A 13,369-nucleotide genomic window follows, 5' to 3' on the forward strand; every position below is an offset into this window, starting at 1 on the left:
ATGTAATTCATGTAAATATAAATGCATTCTCTCTCTCTCTCTCTCTCTCTCTCTCTCTCTCTCTCTCTCTCTCTCTCTCTCTCTCTCTCTCAGGATAATTTTGGATGTTAAAAAAATTATATGTATTCTATATTATGTTATTTTTATCTTTAATAATAATATATATACTTCTATTTCCTGTATATCATAAAATATCTCAATAAAAAAAACTAATAAATATTTTTTACATTATTTTACTTTCCAATTTTTATATAAAAAAAAATTGAATTTATAATTTTTTTATATATCATTTTTAAATATTAATAATAATAGAATGACATTAATATAATAATAATAAAAATAATAATAAAAATATTAAATATTTTTAAGAAATCTTTTAGAAATTATAAAAAATATAAGAATATATAATAAAAATATATTTAAATAAAATATGACTAGAAGAATATATTATACAAGCTAAATGTAAAAATGACTTACCAAGAACTCCATATTGTTGTGGAGTAAGTCTTACATCACCATCTGGACCTCCTGGAACAGAAGATATAAGTGATACTCGATCACTTATATGACTTCTGCTACTAGCCTCACTTTTTCTTGCCCATGATGCTTGTGATAATGCATCTATATATATAGAAAAAAACATTATGCAATTTTATTTTATAATATTTTATAATATTTTAATATTATAGAATTTTATATTTATTAATCACAATTATTAAATATCCATTTATAAGTTTATATTTTATATAATTACATATTTTATAGTTTAGATTACCAAAATTAGAACTTTTTGCAGCAGTGTATCTTTGTTTTAATTCTCTTAAAGGTCTTCTTGAAGAAGGTAGAGGATGTCTTCTTCGTCTTTTTAAAAATTGTGCTAATCCTCCCAATAGTAATGATCCTCCCGTAAGACAAATAATAAAAATCTATAAAAAGAGAAATAAGATATTAAAATATTATTAATTATTTTATTACGAAGTAATATCATACGGAATAAGAATACAAATATTTTTTAGATTATTATGAAAAATAATATAATAAAAAGAATATAATTTTTTAAATATTATGTAATGTAACGAAATTATTGAATGTAAATATATTTATTCTAACCTCAAAATAAGATACTTGCTTTTTGAGTTCTAGATAAATTTATTGATGGCAGTGAAATTATATAACGTTTATACAATGCACCTAAAAACTGTTGCGCATTAAAAATGGACATTGCAAATATTTGTTATAAATAAATACAAATTAAGATTCACACACGACTTTAATCAACGAACAAACATTAGTTTCAGAAAAAACACTGCATTGAAAGCATTCGTTTGTGCGGTAAATATTCAAAGTATAACCTATTACTATATTCATATAAGATGTGTATAAGTAAACGTTATTTTATTCCAAAAAATATCTTTCTAAATACATTCAAAGATGGCACTTAATTCTTAATTTCACTCTATCTTATCCTTGTCTTTGAATGAAATGTTTTTGGTATTAAAGAGATAGCGCTGGCAGTCAATTTTTCCTATCTCTTCCTATTCTTTTTCCATTATTTATTTTCCTTGTTTACATATATTTTATCATTTATAGATAGTACTAATTTTTATTTTATTTTTATTTTTTTTTTATTATTTACTTTTTTTTGTCTATATTTACTCTTGACACCATATTAGAAACAAAATATGATATATCAATTTCAACACAATTTTATCATGTTAGAATTATAATCTTTATAAATACATAACTATATCTATATAGTTATAATCATATAGAATTATATTTTAAAATTATAATCTTAATATTTTTATTTATAATTATAATTTTTAATATAAAAAATAAGATAATGTATATTATATTTTTCATTTTACAATATCTAGAACTTCACATTTTTAATTTGCAATTAAAGTTTTATGAAAAATTACTGAAATACGCATTTTTTTATTGCGAAAACTTTAGTAATAATTGTAATGATTATAAAAAAAATATTAAAAAATAATTTTTATTATTTAAATACAAATTCATACACATATTATTATAAAGTTATAATAATTCTTTTTCATTCCATATTGTCCCAATCACAGAAGTCAAAGTCTTCTTCATTCATATCAAGTAATTCTTTAAATTCTTCTGTAGTAAAAGATTGACTTTGTAATATAATATTTTTTGTTGTATTTTCATTATTTTGTACTATTTTTTTATCAGCTTCATGTTTATATTGTTCATTATTAATGAAAAAATTTAAAGTTTTTTGTTTTGAATTTAATGCTTGTGTAGTATAATCAATATCTTTCAAAGAAAAATCTTGATCCAGCCCAACTTCGTTCAATACGTTCATTTTTTTCTGAATTAAAGGCCATAAATAATCATCTACTGTATGTTTTGCAACTAAATATTGAATAATAACATCTTTGTATTGACCAATTCTATGTACTCTATCTTCTGCTTGACATAAAATCTATAATGAAATATTTTAAATAAACTTAATTTTTAATTTTATATAATTATAATAACAATTTCAAAAATAATATAAACAATAAATACTCCAGGATTCCAAAACAATTCTGCAAAAATTACGAGTTGTGCTGCTGTAAGTGTAATTCCAGCATTTGCTGCAGTAATTGATAATACCGCTGCAATATAAGAATCATTGTTTTGAAATTTATCAATTTCATATTTTCTACGTTCAGAATTCATTTTCCCATCAATTCTAATGTATCTAGAACATATACAATTTTGCAAATAAATAAAAATTTTATCTTTCTATAATACTATATATCATATTCTTTATACTAAAGACATAAATGTGCAATTTAACAATTTATAGAAGTTCATAATTTAAATATTAAAAATAAAATAAAAATAAAATAATTTTCAATGCCAATTTGACTATAAAATACTTTTGTCATTTGTCAAATCATTGTGAATTGAAGTTTTAACTTCAATATTATATTTATATAATATTTTTTATTATCTATATTCTTATTTAATAGAAAAATTATTTATGTCTTTAGCATAAAGGTAACAATATAATCAATATAATTAATTACTTTATATTCATGGATTCCACAACGTCACAAATAGCATTCAGAATATTATGATGATGAGCAAATATAATGCATTTTTGTTTATTTATAAATAATTTTGAAACATAATCACTGAAACATTATAACCATTTACAAATATTATTAATTCAAAAAGATATTTATTAAATAATATATTATTATATTTATAATAATATTACTTACCATATAGCCTTTTGTTTAGCAACACTGGATTCATTATAATATTGCAAAAGAGTATTATGTTTTTCTAAATTATTTAAAATTTTTCCTTTTAGCTTTTTAGATATTTCTAACATTTCTTTACCAATTTTTATTAAATCTGGATTTAATAAAATAATTTCCCTAAAATTCATTTGATAAAATAAACATTTATATTTATTAAGATATAAATTTTTATGTAACTTTAAGAAATTAATATTAATATTATTATATAATATTAAATTAATATAATATATTATTAACTTCTTACCTTTTTTTTATTGGTAATTGATTTAGGATATCATTTTTTAATCTTCGAATTATACAAGTGCGTTTTAATAATAAGTGTAATTCTTGCATATTTGATGATCCTGTAAAATCCCACCCAAATGAAGTTTTTTCTCCTGCGCAATATCGAGTTCCGTATTCGTGATATCTATAAATATAATTTCTTTTTATCTGTGCATTTATTTATACACATTTATTTATAAATTATATATAAAAATATACCCCATAAAATTTGGCATTATAAGATTTATTTGAGAATACAATTCTATAGGTCTTGATAACACAGGTGTTCCTGAGAGCAAAACAACATGACGTGCTTGCAAAACTATACACTGTGCAGCCTTAAATCTTGCAGTTTTTGAACTTTTTAAAACATGAGATTCATCCTAATATATAAATTTCTATTTCAATAAAATATTACTATGTGTATACAAGATATTTATAACATACCAAAATAACAAAACCAAAAATTTTGCATTGAAATGTGTCCACAGCTCGTACTAAGAGATCATATGTTGTAATAACAATTTTACTATCATCAATAATATCTTTTGTATTTGCAAATTGATAAATGTAATGTGTAGGTACAGATGGCAAAAATGTACATATTGCTTCTGCCCACTGGTACCTATATTTAATAAATTATGATTATAATAAAATATATATATTTATAATATTTTTCATTGTCAAACCTCATTGAAGAAGGTACAATTATAAGAAGAGGCCAATTCTTTCTGAAATAATGTGCAATGCCTAATGCTTGAATAGTTTTTCCTAAACCCATATCATCAGCAATCATACAACGACCTCCTTTAGATATTCCATAACTAAAAACAACAAATTTAATATTATTTGGTTTAAAAAATTTGTTAAACTACATAAATCATATACCATATTCCTTCTCGTTGAAATGGCATTATATTTTCTAATAACTTAGGATCAATATCTGATAGATCAATATTTTCAATTGCATTCATTGAAGTATCATTTTTCCTAAATATCTAAAAAACATTTAAAATATATAAATTCAATATATATATATATATTATACAACATATATTTCAATGTACCTGAAGAACTATTTTTGGTAATCCTATAATTTGTACATCAGATTTGAAATTAATAATTTTTTCCATTAGTGCTTCATAATCTTTCAAATGAAAACTCCAATTTTTAGTTTTCATATCTAAAATATGTACCATATTTTATAAATATTATTATTTTTATTTTAAATCTTAAATTATTAACTAATAAAATTATATCAAATATATATTTTATATTACCATATAATCTGCTTGAAATTGTTTTTAATATTTCAATAAGTGGAGGAAAATATGATGAAATTTCTAATATAAATCTTGTATCACTTATCATATAACATTTTCCTGTAATAGAAGATTTTTGACCAAAAAAATTTTGGGTTGATATAGGATTAAAACGTTCTTTTTGTTTATTAACTTTTACATTATTTTTCTCAGAATTACTTCCAAATTTTGTTTTGAAATTAATATATTTTGATTGACCATGTCCCAAAATTTTTGTGTTATCATTTGACTTATTTTTAATTAAAATACTATCATTAGAAGAAATATTATTTCCTATATTTATAGAATTAAATGAACTGTTTTTTAATTGAGCTTGTTTTTTACGTTGTATAGCTAATAAACGTTTTTTTTCTATTTCTTCTTGAGAATAATTCATGCCTATAATTTTTAAAATGTTATTAAATAAGTATAATTTTTATATTATAATTATAATACAAAATTTGTATTATAATTATAATAAATTTAATTATAATAAATAATTATAATAAATATATATATACTTTTCTGTAAATCTTGTATCAATGTGATTTGAAAAGTCAATATGATTTTATAAAATATATAATAATGTATAACTTTTTCATTTTCTTCTATTTTGTAAATTAACTTAATAACTTATTTTATTGATAATTGTTTAAACGTTTCGATTTAATTTGAATGATACTATTTTACTATCTAGGGAAAAATTTCAATCAATTCTCAATCATTATATTTCCAGTAACTTCTTGATAGTTATATTTCCAGTAACTTTTGAACATATTATGATTGGTTTTAGTTTTAGTAATAAATTTGTATATAAGACAGTATATGAACAATCTTAAAAATTTAATTTTAATGCTCATAAATGATATATTGTTGCATTTTAATTTTTCCTTTATGAAATTTTGATATGATGAGAAATCAAATTTTTAAAAACATTTTTAAACATATTTCTTGTACAATTTTAACAGTTTAAGTTAAATTTGTATATTTTCGAATAAAACTGTGTTAATATTTAAAACAATTCAGCTTTTTAACACTGGTATTTGTACATAATTCAAATGTTTTATAATATTTTATATATATGTATATATGATTTAAGTACATCTGTCTCTTTTTTTTCATAGTCCGAATTTATTTTCAATATATGATAGTCAAGTTCTACAATAAATATGTCAACATCAAAGTTACCAATATCTCGTATGTATTTTACAAAATTGCAATTAATGAATTCAAATAATTATTTTTTATTATATTTTAGCTGATGATCATGAATTTGTTGTTCCACAAAAATCGATTAAAACACCGGCTCATATGAAAATGTGGGAAAAATCTGAAGCATATTTTGTAAGAATTTTTATAACTTTTTTTTAATTCATAAAATTATAAAATATTTTTAGGTATCTTCAAATACATGAAAAAAATATAAGAATTCTTTTGTAGGAATATTTGGGATTTATATTGGCTTTGAATGAATCAGTTCAAGGAAAAACTTTAGATGTTGAATGCTCACAAAGTCCTGCAATAGGAAATGTTGTTAAAATGCTTAATGAATTTGATCAATGGATAACACAGATACCTCCCACTGAACAGCCTCAACGTTTTGGAAATAAATCATTTAGAATATGGCATGAAAGATTACAACAGGTAAATATGATATATTTTTATATAAGAATCTTCAAAATTTATTAATTAACAATATTTCAGAATGGAATAACAGAATTACAAAAAGTATTGCCACAAAAATTACATAGAGCTGTTCCAGAAATAGTTCAATATTTATATGAAGGCTTTGGGAATGCAACACGTATAGATTATGGCACAGGACATGAAATGGCATTTTTAATGTTTTTATGTTGTATGTTCAAAATTGGTGCTTTTACACAAGATGATAAAGTTGCAGTAGTTATAAAAATATTTAATAGGTAATTTATTTTTTATTTAATTTAAAGTCAATATTTTATATAATTCCTAAAATTAAAAAAAAAATTTATATTTTTTAAAGATATCTGGAATTAGTACGTAGATTACAATTAACTTATCGGATGGAACCAGCAGGTAGTCATGGTGTATGGAGTCTAGATGACTATCAATTTGTTCCTTTTATATGGGGAAGTGCTCAATTAATTGGTATTTTCAGTTTTTATTATAATAATATATTTAAAATAATATATACATATATACATAAACATACATGAAATAAATATTTTAGGACATCCTCGTATAGAACCTCGTCATTTTGTTGAACCAGATATTGTTCAAACATATAGCAAGCAATATATGTTTCTTGGTTGCATTGAATTTATTTCAAAGGTTTGTATATATGCATGTATATATGCATGTATATAATAGTTCAATTTTTTTTTAAATTTTGAAATCATTTTAGGTAAAAACAGGCCCATTTGCTGAACATTCAAATCAATTATGGAATGTAAGTGCAGTATCTACATGGGTTAAAGTAAATAGTGGTCTTATTAAAATGTATAGAGTTGAGGTAAATATTATTGTTAATAATTTATATAATTTATAATAAATAATTTAAAAATTTAAATATAATCTTTAAATATTTAAAAAATTTTATATTTTGAATATTAGGTTCTGGCGAAATTTCCTGTTATTCAACATGTTTTATTTGGTTCTTTATTGTCAATAAAATCTGTGTCTATTCCCTCTGTTAAAAAGGATTCTCGTCGAGATGAGCCTGTACAACCATCTCCAATTCAATAATATGCTTCATATTTGTTAATGTAGTTTGTAGCAAACATTTGATATTTATAATAAAATTTTATATTTCAATTATATAATTAATAAATTAAATTAAATTTCAAGTATATTATTATAAATAATTTTATTATGTAGATATTTATCATTAAATAATAAAATATATTTTATATAAATTTTAATTTTAAAATATTTATGTAAAAAATTTATATGAAAAATTTAAATTGCAAAAAAATGGCATTAATTAGCAATGTACTACATAAACAGACATTGTAATAATAATTTATTGTAAATAAAATTTATATATTATAAAAAGTGATTCATAATATATTTAGACATATTGTTAGGAAGATTATTTCAATATTATATTAAATATTTAATAGATTTTTACACTTAATCAGTTGTATAATTTATTTATATATACAAATATGTATTCTTTCTTACATGAAAAATTTTGTCAATATTGTTCTCTTATATATAATATATAAACATGCAAATTGTTTGCTGAATATTAAAATATTTGTTTTACATAAAAAATAAAATATCCAAGATATATATTTATACATTTTTTTAAAAAATATTATATTCTACAAATTCTGAAAGATCTAATAAATTAATAATAAGTTAATCAAATAATTCTTCATGAAATTACCAATGACAAAGACAAAATATAAAACATTTTAAAAATTTTTGTAATTAAAAAGAGAATTACAGATTTTTAATAGTTAAAAAATTAGCTAAATTATATCAAAATTTGAATAAAAATATTAAATTTAAAGAATTCTCTATCATAGAAATAAATCGAACGAAAGATAGAAGATGAATTAAATGTTATATAGATTTTAATACTACAATAGATTAAAGAGGCTAGATAATTTTAAATATCAGTTAAGTTCTCGAGCATTGGATTAAATATCTAAAAAAAACCGAGATTTATTTTTGGTAATACATTATGTTGATCCTATTAGTCATGGAATGAAATCAATGATGTAGCAATAATTTATATTGTAGAAAATGTTTCAGGAATTATAATAAACAAATAAATAACCACTTATAATGGATTTTTTTAAAAATTCAATTGATCATGGTAAACATGTACTTAAACAAAAAAAAATATTAAATTTAAAATACAATAATTTGCTATATTAAATTTATAATATAATATATAAGAATAATAATTTAAAAAATATATATTTATATTTGTAATAAAATACAAAAATATAAAATGTTTCAACAGTAATAAAACAAAATATTTTTTATACATACATGTACAATCATATTAGGATTTGATTATACTAATAGACATTATCTATAAATAGTTCACATATATCTTTTAACAATGAAAAAATGTTACACAATCATATATATAAATCACAGATAATATATTCTATATATAAATTAAAAAATATATATGTTACTTTTTATTCTCATTATTTATCTATAAATGATTATCTATTATAGTATCTAGTATAGGCATATCTTTATATAATTTTACATATTTTAATAAAGATATATAAATTTCAATAAAAATGAAATACACGCTTAAAGCGAAGAACGTTTCATTTTTTGATTAACAATTCCATTTGCTATAAAATTAGTAATTTCTTCATGTTTAAAATTTAATTCATTAAGAATTTCTATAGTATGCTCACCCAATTCAGGAATCTTTTGATATTTTTTGGATATACCAGGTGTACGAGATAAACGAGGAGCAGGATTTGGAGTAACTGAACCATCATCTTCAATCTTAAATGTATTTCTTTCTTTATTATGTGCATGTAATGCAACATTTTTTAAATTCAAAACTGGTGTTACACAAGCATCTGTGCCATCAAATATGGCACACCATTCTGCTTGAGTTTTTTGTTTGAATATTTTTTCTAATTTTTCACGATTTTTTTCAAATTTATCAAATTGTGGTATTTCATCAGAAGAAATACCAAGTTTTTCTAAAAATATCTCATAAAATTTAGATTCAATTGCTCCAACACATATATATTGTTTATCTTTTGTTTCATATGTATCATAAAAATGTGCTCCAGAATCTAATCTATATTTATAAGAAATTATTTAATTATCTATTTTTATAAAACTAGAGAATAAAATAAATAATAATTTAGTTTAAAAATTCTTACATATTTTTACCACGGGGATTTCCCCATAAACCAAATATATTTTGAGATCTATACATCCAACTACCTATGTATGCTGATCCATCTACCATTGACGCATCAATTATTTGACCAATATTACTTTTACTACGTTCAAATAATGCTAGCATTATACCAAAAACACCAATCAATGCACCAGTAAAATCAGTTAGATTAGCTGGTGGTGTTGGTTTTTGATTGTATCGTCCAAATAATGATAATAAACCTGAATATTATTAGAAATACTTTAAAATTCTTATAATATTAAATATTTGAAATAAAATAACTAAATATATATGTATAATATATATAAAATATATATAAATATACAATAATATGTAATAATATGTTATTAGTAAATTACCAGATAAACCTAAAAAGTTAATATCATGTCCAGCCATATTAGCATAAGGTCCATTTTGACCAAATCCTGTTAATCTAACATATATTAATCTCTTATTTGTTTCCATAAGTTCTTTTGGTCCAAGTTTTAATTTTTCCATTATTCCTATTAAATAATTTTATTATATTATGATTTATTATATTTACATAACAATAAAAATTTGTTAAAAAATACTAAACCAGCTCTATAAGGATCTATAATCACATCACTTTGATTACTTAGTCTTTTAAATATATCAAGACCTTGAGAAGTTTTTAAATTTAATGCAATTGATCTTTTTCCATGACTTAGAACATCAATGGTATTATAAAATCCATCAATCTGCAAAAAACACTATGCTACAAACACTAAACTACAAAAAACAAATGTTAATTTATTTCAATTGAAAAAAAGTCATATATTAATAATACCTTATCTACTTTAATTACAGATGCACCAAATTCATTTAATATCATTCCACAAAAAGGGCCTGGAGCAATTCCAGCTAATTCTAATACTTTTATACCTTTTAAAGGCATATTTATATAATGATAAAAATTATAAGAATCAACACAGAATGAAAATTATATAGAAGAATATTTACATACAATTGCATTAATATTAAACATATTCAATAATAAAAAAAAATACTAAAAAAGAAATTTTTATAGCAAATGTATATGATATATTAAAACATCAAAAATTATTAATTTTTTTTTGGATTTAATAGCTTTTAATAAATAAATAGAATTCAAAAATGTTAATTTTAAGTTTAAAAATCTATTAAGTCAAAAATTATTCGTGTTTAACTTATTTAGTGATGTTAAATTATGTTAATGATTATATTAAAATTTAATATTTTATCAAGACATTATATTGATTTGCCCAATGAGCGAAATCAATATGCAATATATATCTTTAAAAAACATCAATTTTACAAATAAATAATTTTTGAACTAGTGAATTCTTAAATTTAAAATTAATATTTTTAGATTCTTCGCCAAAAATTATTCGAAAAACAAAAAAAAAAATTATCAATTTTTGATGTATTAAAATAAAGTTTAGCCATACACATTGAATTAATTTTATTAAAAAAATAAAATATTTAATTATTCAAATATTGGTATTAAAATCTCCAATGGAAACAAGTACATATTGATAATCAGAGTTACCAGCATATTGATCAGCTATTAATGTAGAAAATAAAAAAATAAATAGAGTTATTGTATTAAGAAAAAATTAGTTAATGAATTTATAATAACATTATCATATTATAGATTGTTGACAAATGAAAGTGAAGATTACATCACATAATGTGAAGTGAGATATAAGAGTGAGAATAGTCACATTCTCTTAAGAAGGAATTTTTGTGGCAATCTAATTGTCCGTTGGTAATTTTGATACGCAGTGTACGGTAAATAAATATTATAACCTGTAATAGAACAAATTGTTTTCATTATAAACAAATTCAATTAAAATATCATCAAAATGAATCCGACGGAACCTACAAGTACTGAAACCTTAAGGTAATTATATATAATTTAATTGTTTAAAATAAATCTCCATTTAAATTTAAGTTAAAAGTATGCTGAATCGTAATTTCTATGCAATTCTTATATTTTATAATTTTCATTCTTATTTTATATTCAAAGAATTCAATAATATATTAAATAAATTTTATGCTTAAATTAAATTTTTATAGTATTTTTAATAATTTCATATATATTTTTCATATTTAATTATAATTAATCATATAATATATCTGTAACAGATTAATTAATAAAAATATATTGTTTAAAATAAACTTTTTTTTCGAATTTTGTATAGTTCCAAAATGAAAGATGTTATTGATGTATTAGCTATGCAACGAGAGAAAAGAAATACTTTGCAGAAAAGTATTACAATTGATTACACAAAAAATAGTGATAGTTTCACAATTTCAAGATTTATATTTGAATGTGGTAGGTTTTAAAAATGATGATAAAAAATGTATTTCAAAAAGACTATATTTATGAAAAGTGATTTTATAAAATTATAGGTTTAAAATTAGAAGCTCATCCATTGACTATTGCTACAGCTGCAACATTATATCATAGATTTATAAAAGAAGCTGTTCCAGGAGGTTATGATAATTATGTAAATTACACATTTATAATATTAATTAAAATGTATAATATATATTTTTTATAATTGACATTTATATAGATATATATATATATCTTTTAGTTAATTGCTGCAACATGCCTTTATTTAGCTGGAAAAGTGAAAGATGATAATTTAAAAATAAGAGATGTAATGAATGTATCTTATAGCACATTACATAGAGGATCACAACCCTTAGAATTGGGAGATCAATATTGGAGTATGAGAGATGCAATAGTTCAAGCAGAACTTTTAATCATGCGTATGCTCAAATTTCAAGTAACTCCAATACATCCACATAAAGTAAATATTAATCATATATATGTTTTTAATTTATATTTAATTTATATAAATTAAATATAAAAAATAATGAATAATTAATAAATAAAAAAATATAATTTTAGTACATGTTACATTATTTACGGTCTTTGCAAGCATGGTTTGGAGAAGAAGAATGGTCTAAATATCCAGTTGCAAAAACCAGTATGGCACTTCTGCAAGATTTTCATCATTCTCCAGCTATACTTGATTATCCACCAAATTTAATAGCAATTGCTTGTATTAATTTGTCATTACAAATTTATGGTGTAGTAGTTCCATTAATGGACGAATGTGATCAGCAACCTTGGTTTAATGTAATTAAAATAGTCTTCAAATTTATAAAAATCAAAAAACATTTAAAAGTATAAAGCAAACTGTAATTTTTTTCAGGTTTTCTGTAAAGATTTAACAAGAGATAAACTTTGGGAAATAATGGAAAAAGTTATGGGAGCATATGATGAAGAACCAGAAACTAGAGACAATTAAAATATTTCAATACTATTTCAATTTCATCATATATAAACATAAATCCAACATTCTCATAAAAATTGGTATTGAAAGAGTACAAATATAAATTAGGATCATTAAAACAAATTTTTCCGATTTTGTGTTTTGTATTTTTCTATACCATTAATATTATTTTTAAATTAAAGAATAATAAAATTTGTAATATAAAAAAATTATAAAAAAATAACTTGTGTATTTTAATTTACCATTATATGAACTTGATAATTGTGATTATTATTTATAATTATTATAATATAAATTAATATTCTTATAAAAATATATTTTTTAATATAAAAA

The 13,369-nt window shown here is 20.9% G+C and overlaps 5 protein-coding genes and 1 long non-coding RNA gene across 10 annotated transcripts in view; 3 read left to right on the plus strand and 3 right to left on the minus strand.

The window, feature by feature from the left end:
• Positions 1-1,319, minus strand: part of Miga (mitoguardin) — a 34,294-nt gene extending 32,975 nt beyond the window's left edge. The window contains exons 1-3 of the mRNA XM_003698528.4: positions 1,130-1,319; positions 776-926; positions 478-621 (exon numbers count right to left, since the gene is read on the minus strand). Coding sequence (XP_003698576.1) covers positions 478-621; positions 776-926; positions 1,130-1,222 — 388 coding nt within the window. The 5' untranslated portion in view covers positions 1,223-1,319. The remainder of the gene's footprint in view (positions 1-477; positions 622-775; positions 927-1,129) is intronic.
• LOC147657476 (uncharacterized) lies at positions 1,146-4,222 on the plus strand. Its single transcript, XR_015292484.1, has 2 exons — positions 1,146-1,332; positions 3,820-4,222. It is a non-coding gene; the product is annotated as an uncharacterized LOC147657476 (long non-coding RNA).
• Marcal1 (SWI/SNF-related matrix-associated actin-dependent regulator of chromatin subfamily A-like protein 1) lies at positions 1,984-5,754 on the minus strand. Its single transcript, XM_086909729.1, has 12 exons — positions 5,374-5,754; positions 4,832-5,251; positions 4,619-4,734; positions 4,440-4,549; positions 4,241-4,375; positions 3,999-4,176; positions 3,771-3,934; positions 3,532-3,696; positions 3,246-3,404; positions 3,048-3,155; positions 2,542-2,716; positions 1,984-2,455 (listed from the first exon to the last, which is right to left on the minus strand). Exons 2-12 carry the CDS (start codon positions 5,247-5,249, stop codon positions 2,057-2,059), a joined length of 2,127 nt encoding a protein of 708 aa, XP_086765855.1. The 5' UTR covers positions 5,250-5,251; positions 5,374-5,754; the 3' UTR covers positions 1,984-2,056.
• On the plus strand, positions 5,605-7,885 carry LOC100868064 (serine/threonine-protein phosphatase 2A activator). Its single transcript, XM_003698526.4, has 9 exons — positions 5,605-5,891; positions 5,977-6,049; positions 6,111-6,196; positions 6,293-6,496; positions 6,557-6,774; positions 6,855-6,979; positions 7,062-7,162; positions 7,236-7,343; positions 7,445-7,885. The coding sequence occupies exons 2-9, from the start codon at positions 6,022-6,024 to the stop codon at positions 7,574-7,576; spliced, it is 1,002 nt and encodes a 333-aa protein (XP_003698574.2). The 5' UTR covers positions 5,605-5,891; positions 5,977-6,021; the 3' UTR covers positions 7,577-7,885.
• Positions 7,886-8,933: 1,048 nt separating this feature from the next.
• Positions 8,934-11,421, minus strand: Amacr (Alpha-methylacyl-CoA racemase). 5 transcript variants are annotated; one of them, XM_086909754.1, is made up of 6 exons: positions 11,275-11,421; positions 10,534-10,628; positions 10,303-10,444; positions 10,085-10,228; positions 9,706-9,946; positions 8,934-9,620 (listed from the first exon to the last, which is right to left on the minus strand). In XM_086909754.1, the coding sequence occupies exons 2-6, from the start codon at positions 10,576-10,578 to the stop codon at positions 9,113-9,115; spliced, it is 1,080 nt and encodes a 359-aa protein (XP_086765880.1). In that variant the 5' UTR covers positions 10,579-10,628; positions 11,275-11,421; the 3' UTR covers positions 8,934-9,112. The 5 variants fall into 5 exon arrangements, with proteins under 5 accessions (XP_086765880.1, XP_086765879.1, XP_086765881.1 ...); XM_086909753.1 differs by having other exon boundaries at positions 11,174-11,377; XM_086909755.1 differs by lacking the exon at positions 11,275-11,421 and adding an exon at positions 10,711-10,882.
• Positions 10,982-13,256, plus strand: koko (cyclin Q). Its single transcript, XM_003698670.4, has 6 exons — positions 10,982-11,628; positions 11,930-12,063; positions 12,141-12,238; positions 12,329-12,547; positions 12,649-12,879; positions 12,956-13,256. Exons 1-6 carry the CDS (start codon positions 11,591-11,593, stop codon positions 13,049-13,051), a joined length of 816 nt encoding a protein of 271 aa, XP_003698718.1. The 5' UTR covers positions 10,982-11,590; the 3' UTR covers positions 13,052-13,256.
• The last annotated feature ends 113 nt before the right edge of the window (positions 13,257-13,369 follow it).

Source organism: Apis florea, unplaced genomic scaffold (genome assembly GCF_048593485.1).
Source record: "Apis florea isolate Af1SG1 unplaced genomic scaffold, ASM4859348v1 contig_3158_pilon, whole genome shotgun sequence".
NCBI lineage: Eukaryota > Metazoa > Arthropoda > Insecta > Hymenoptera > Apidae > Apis > Apis florea.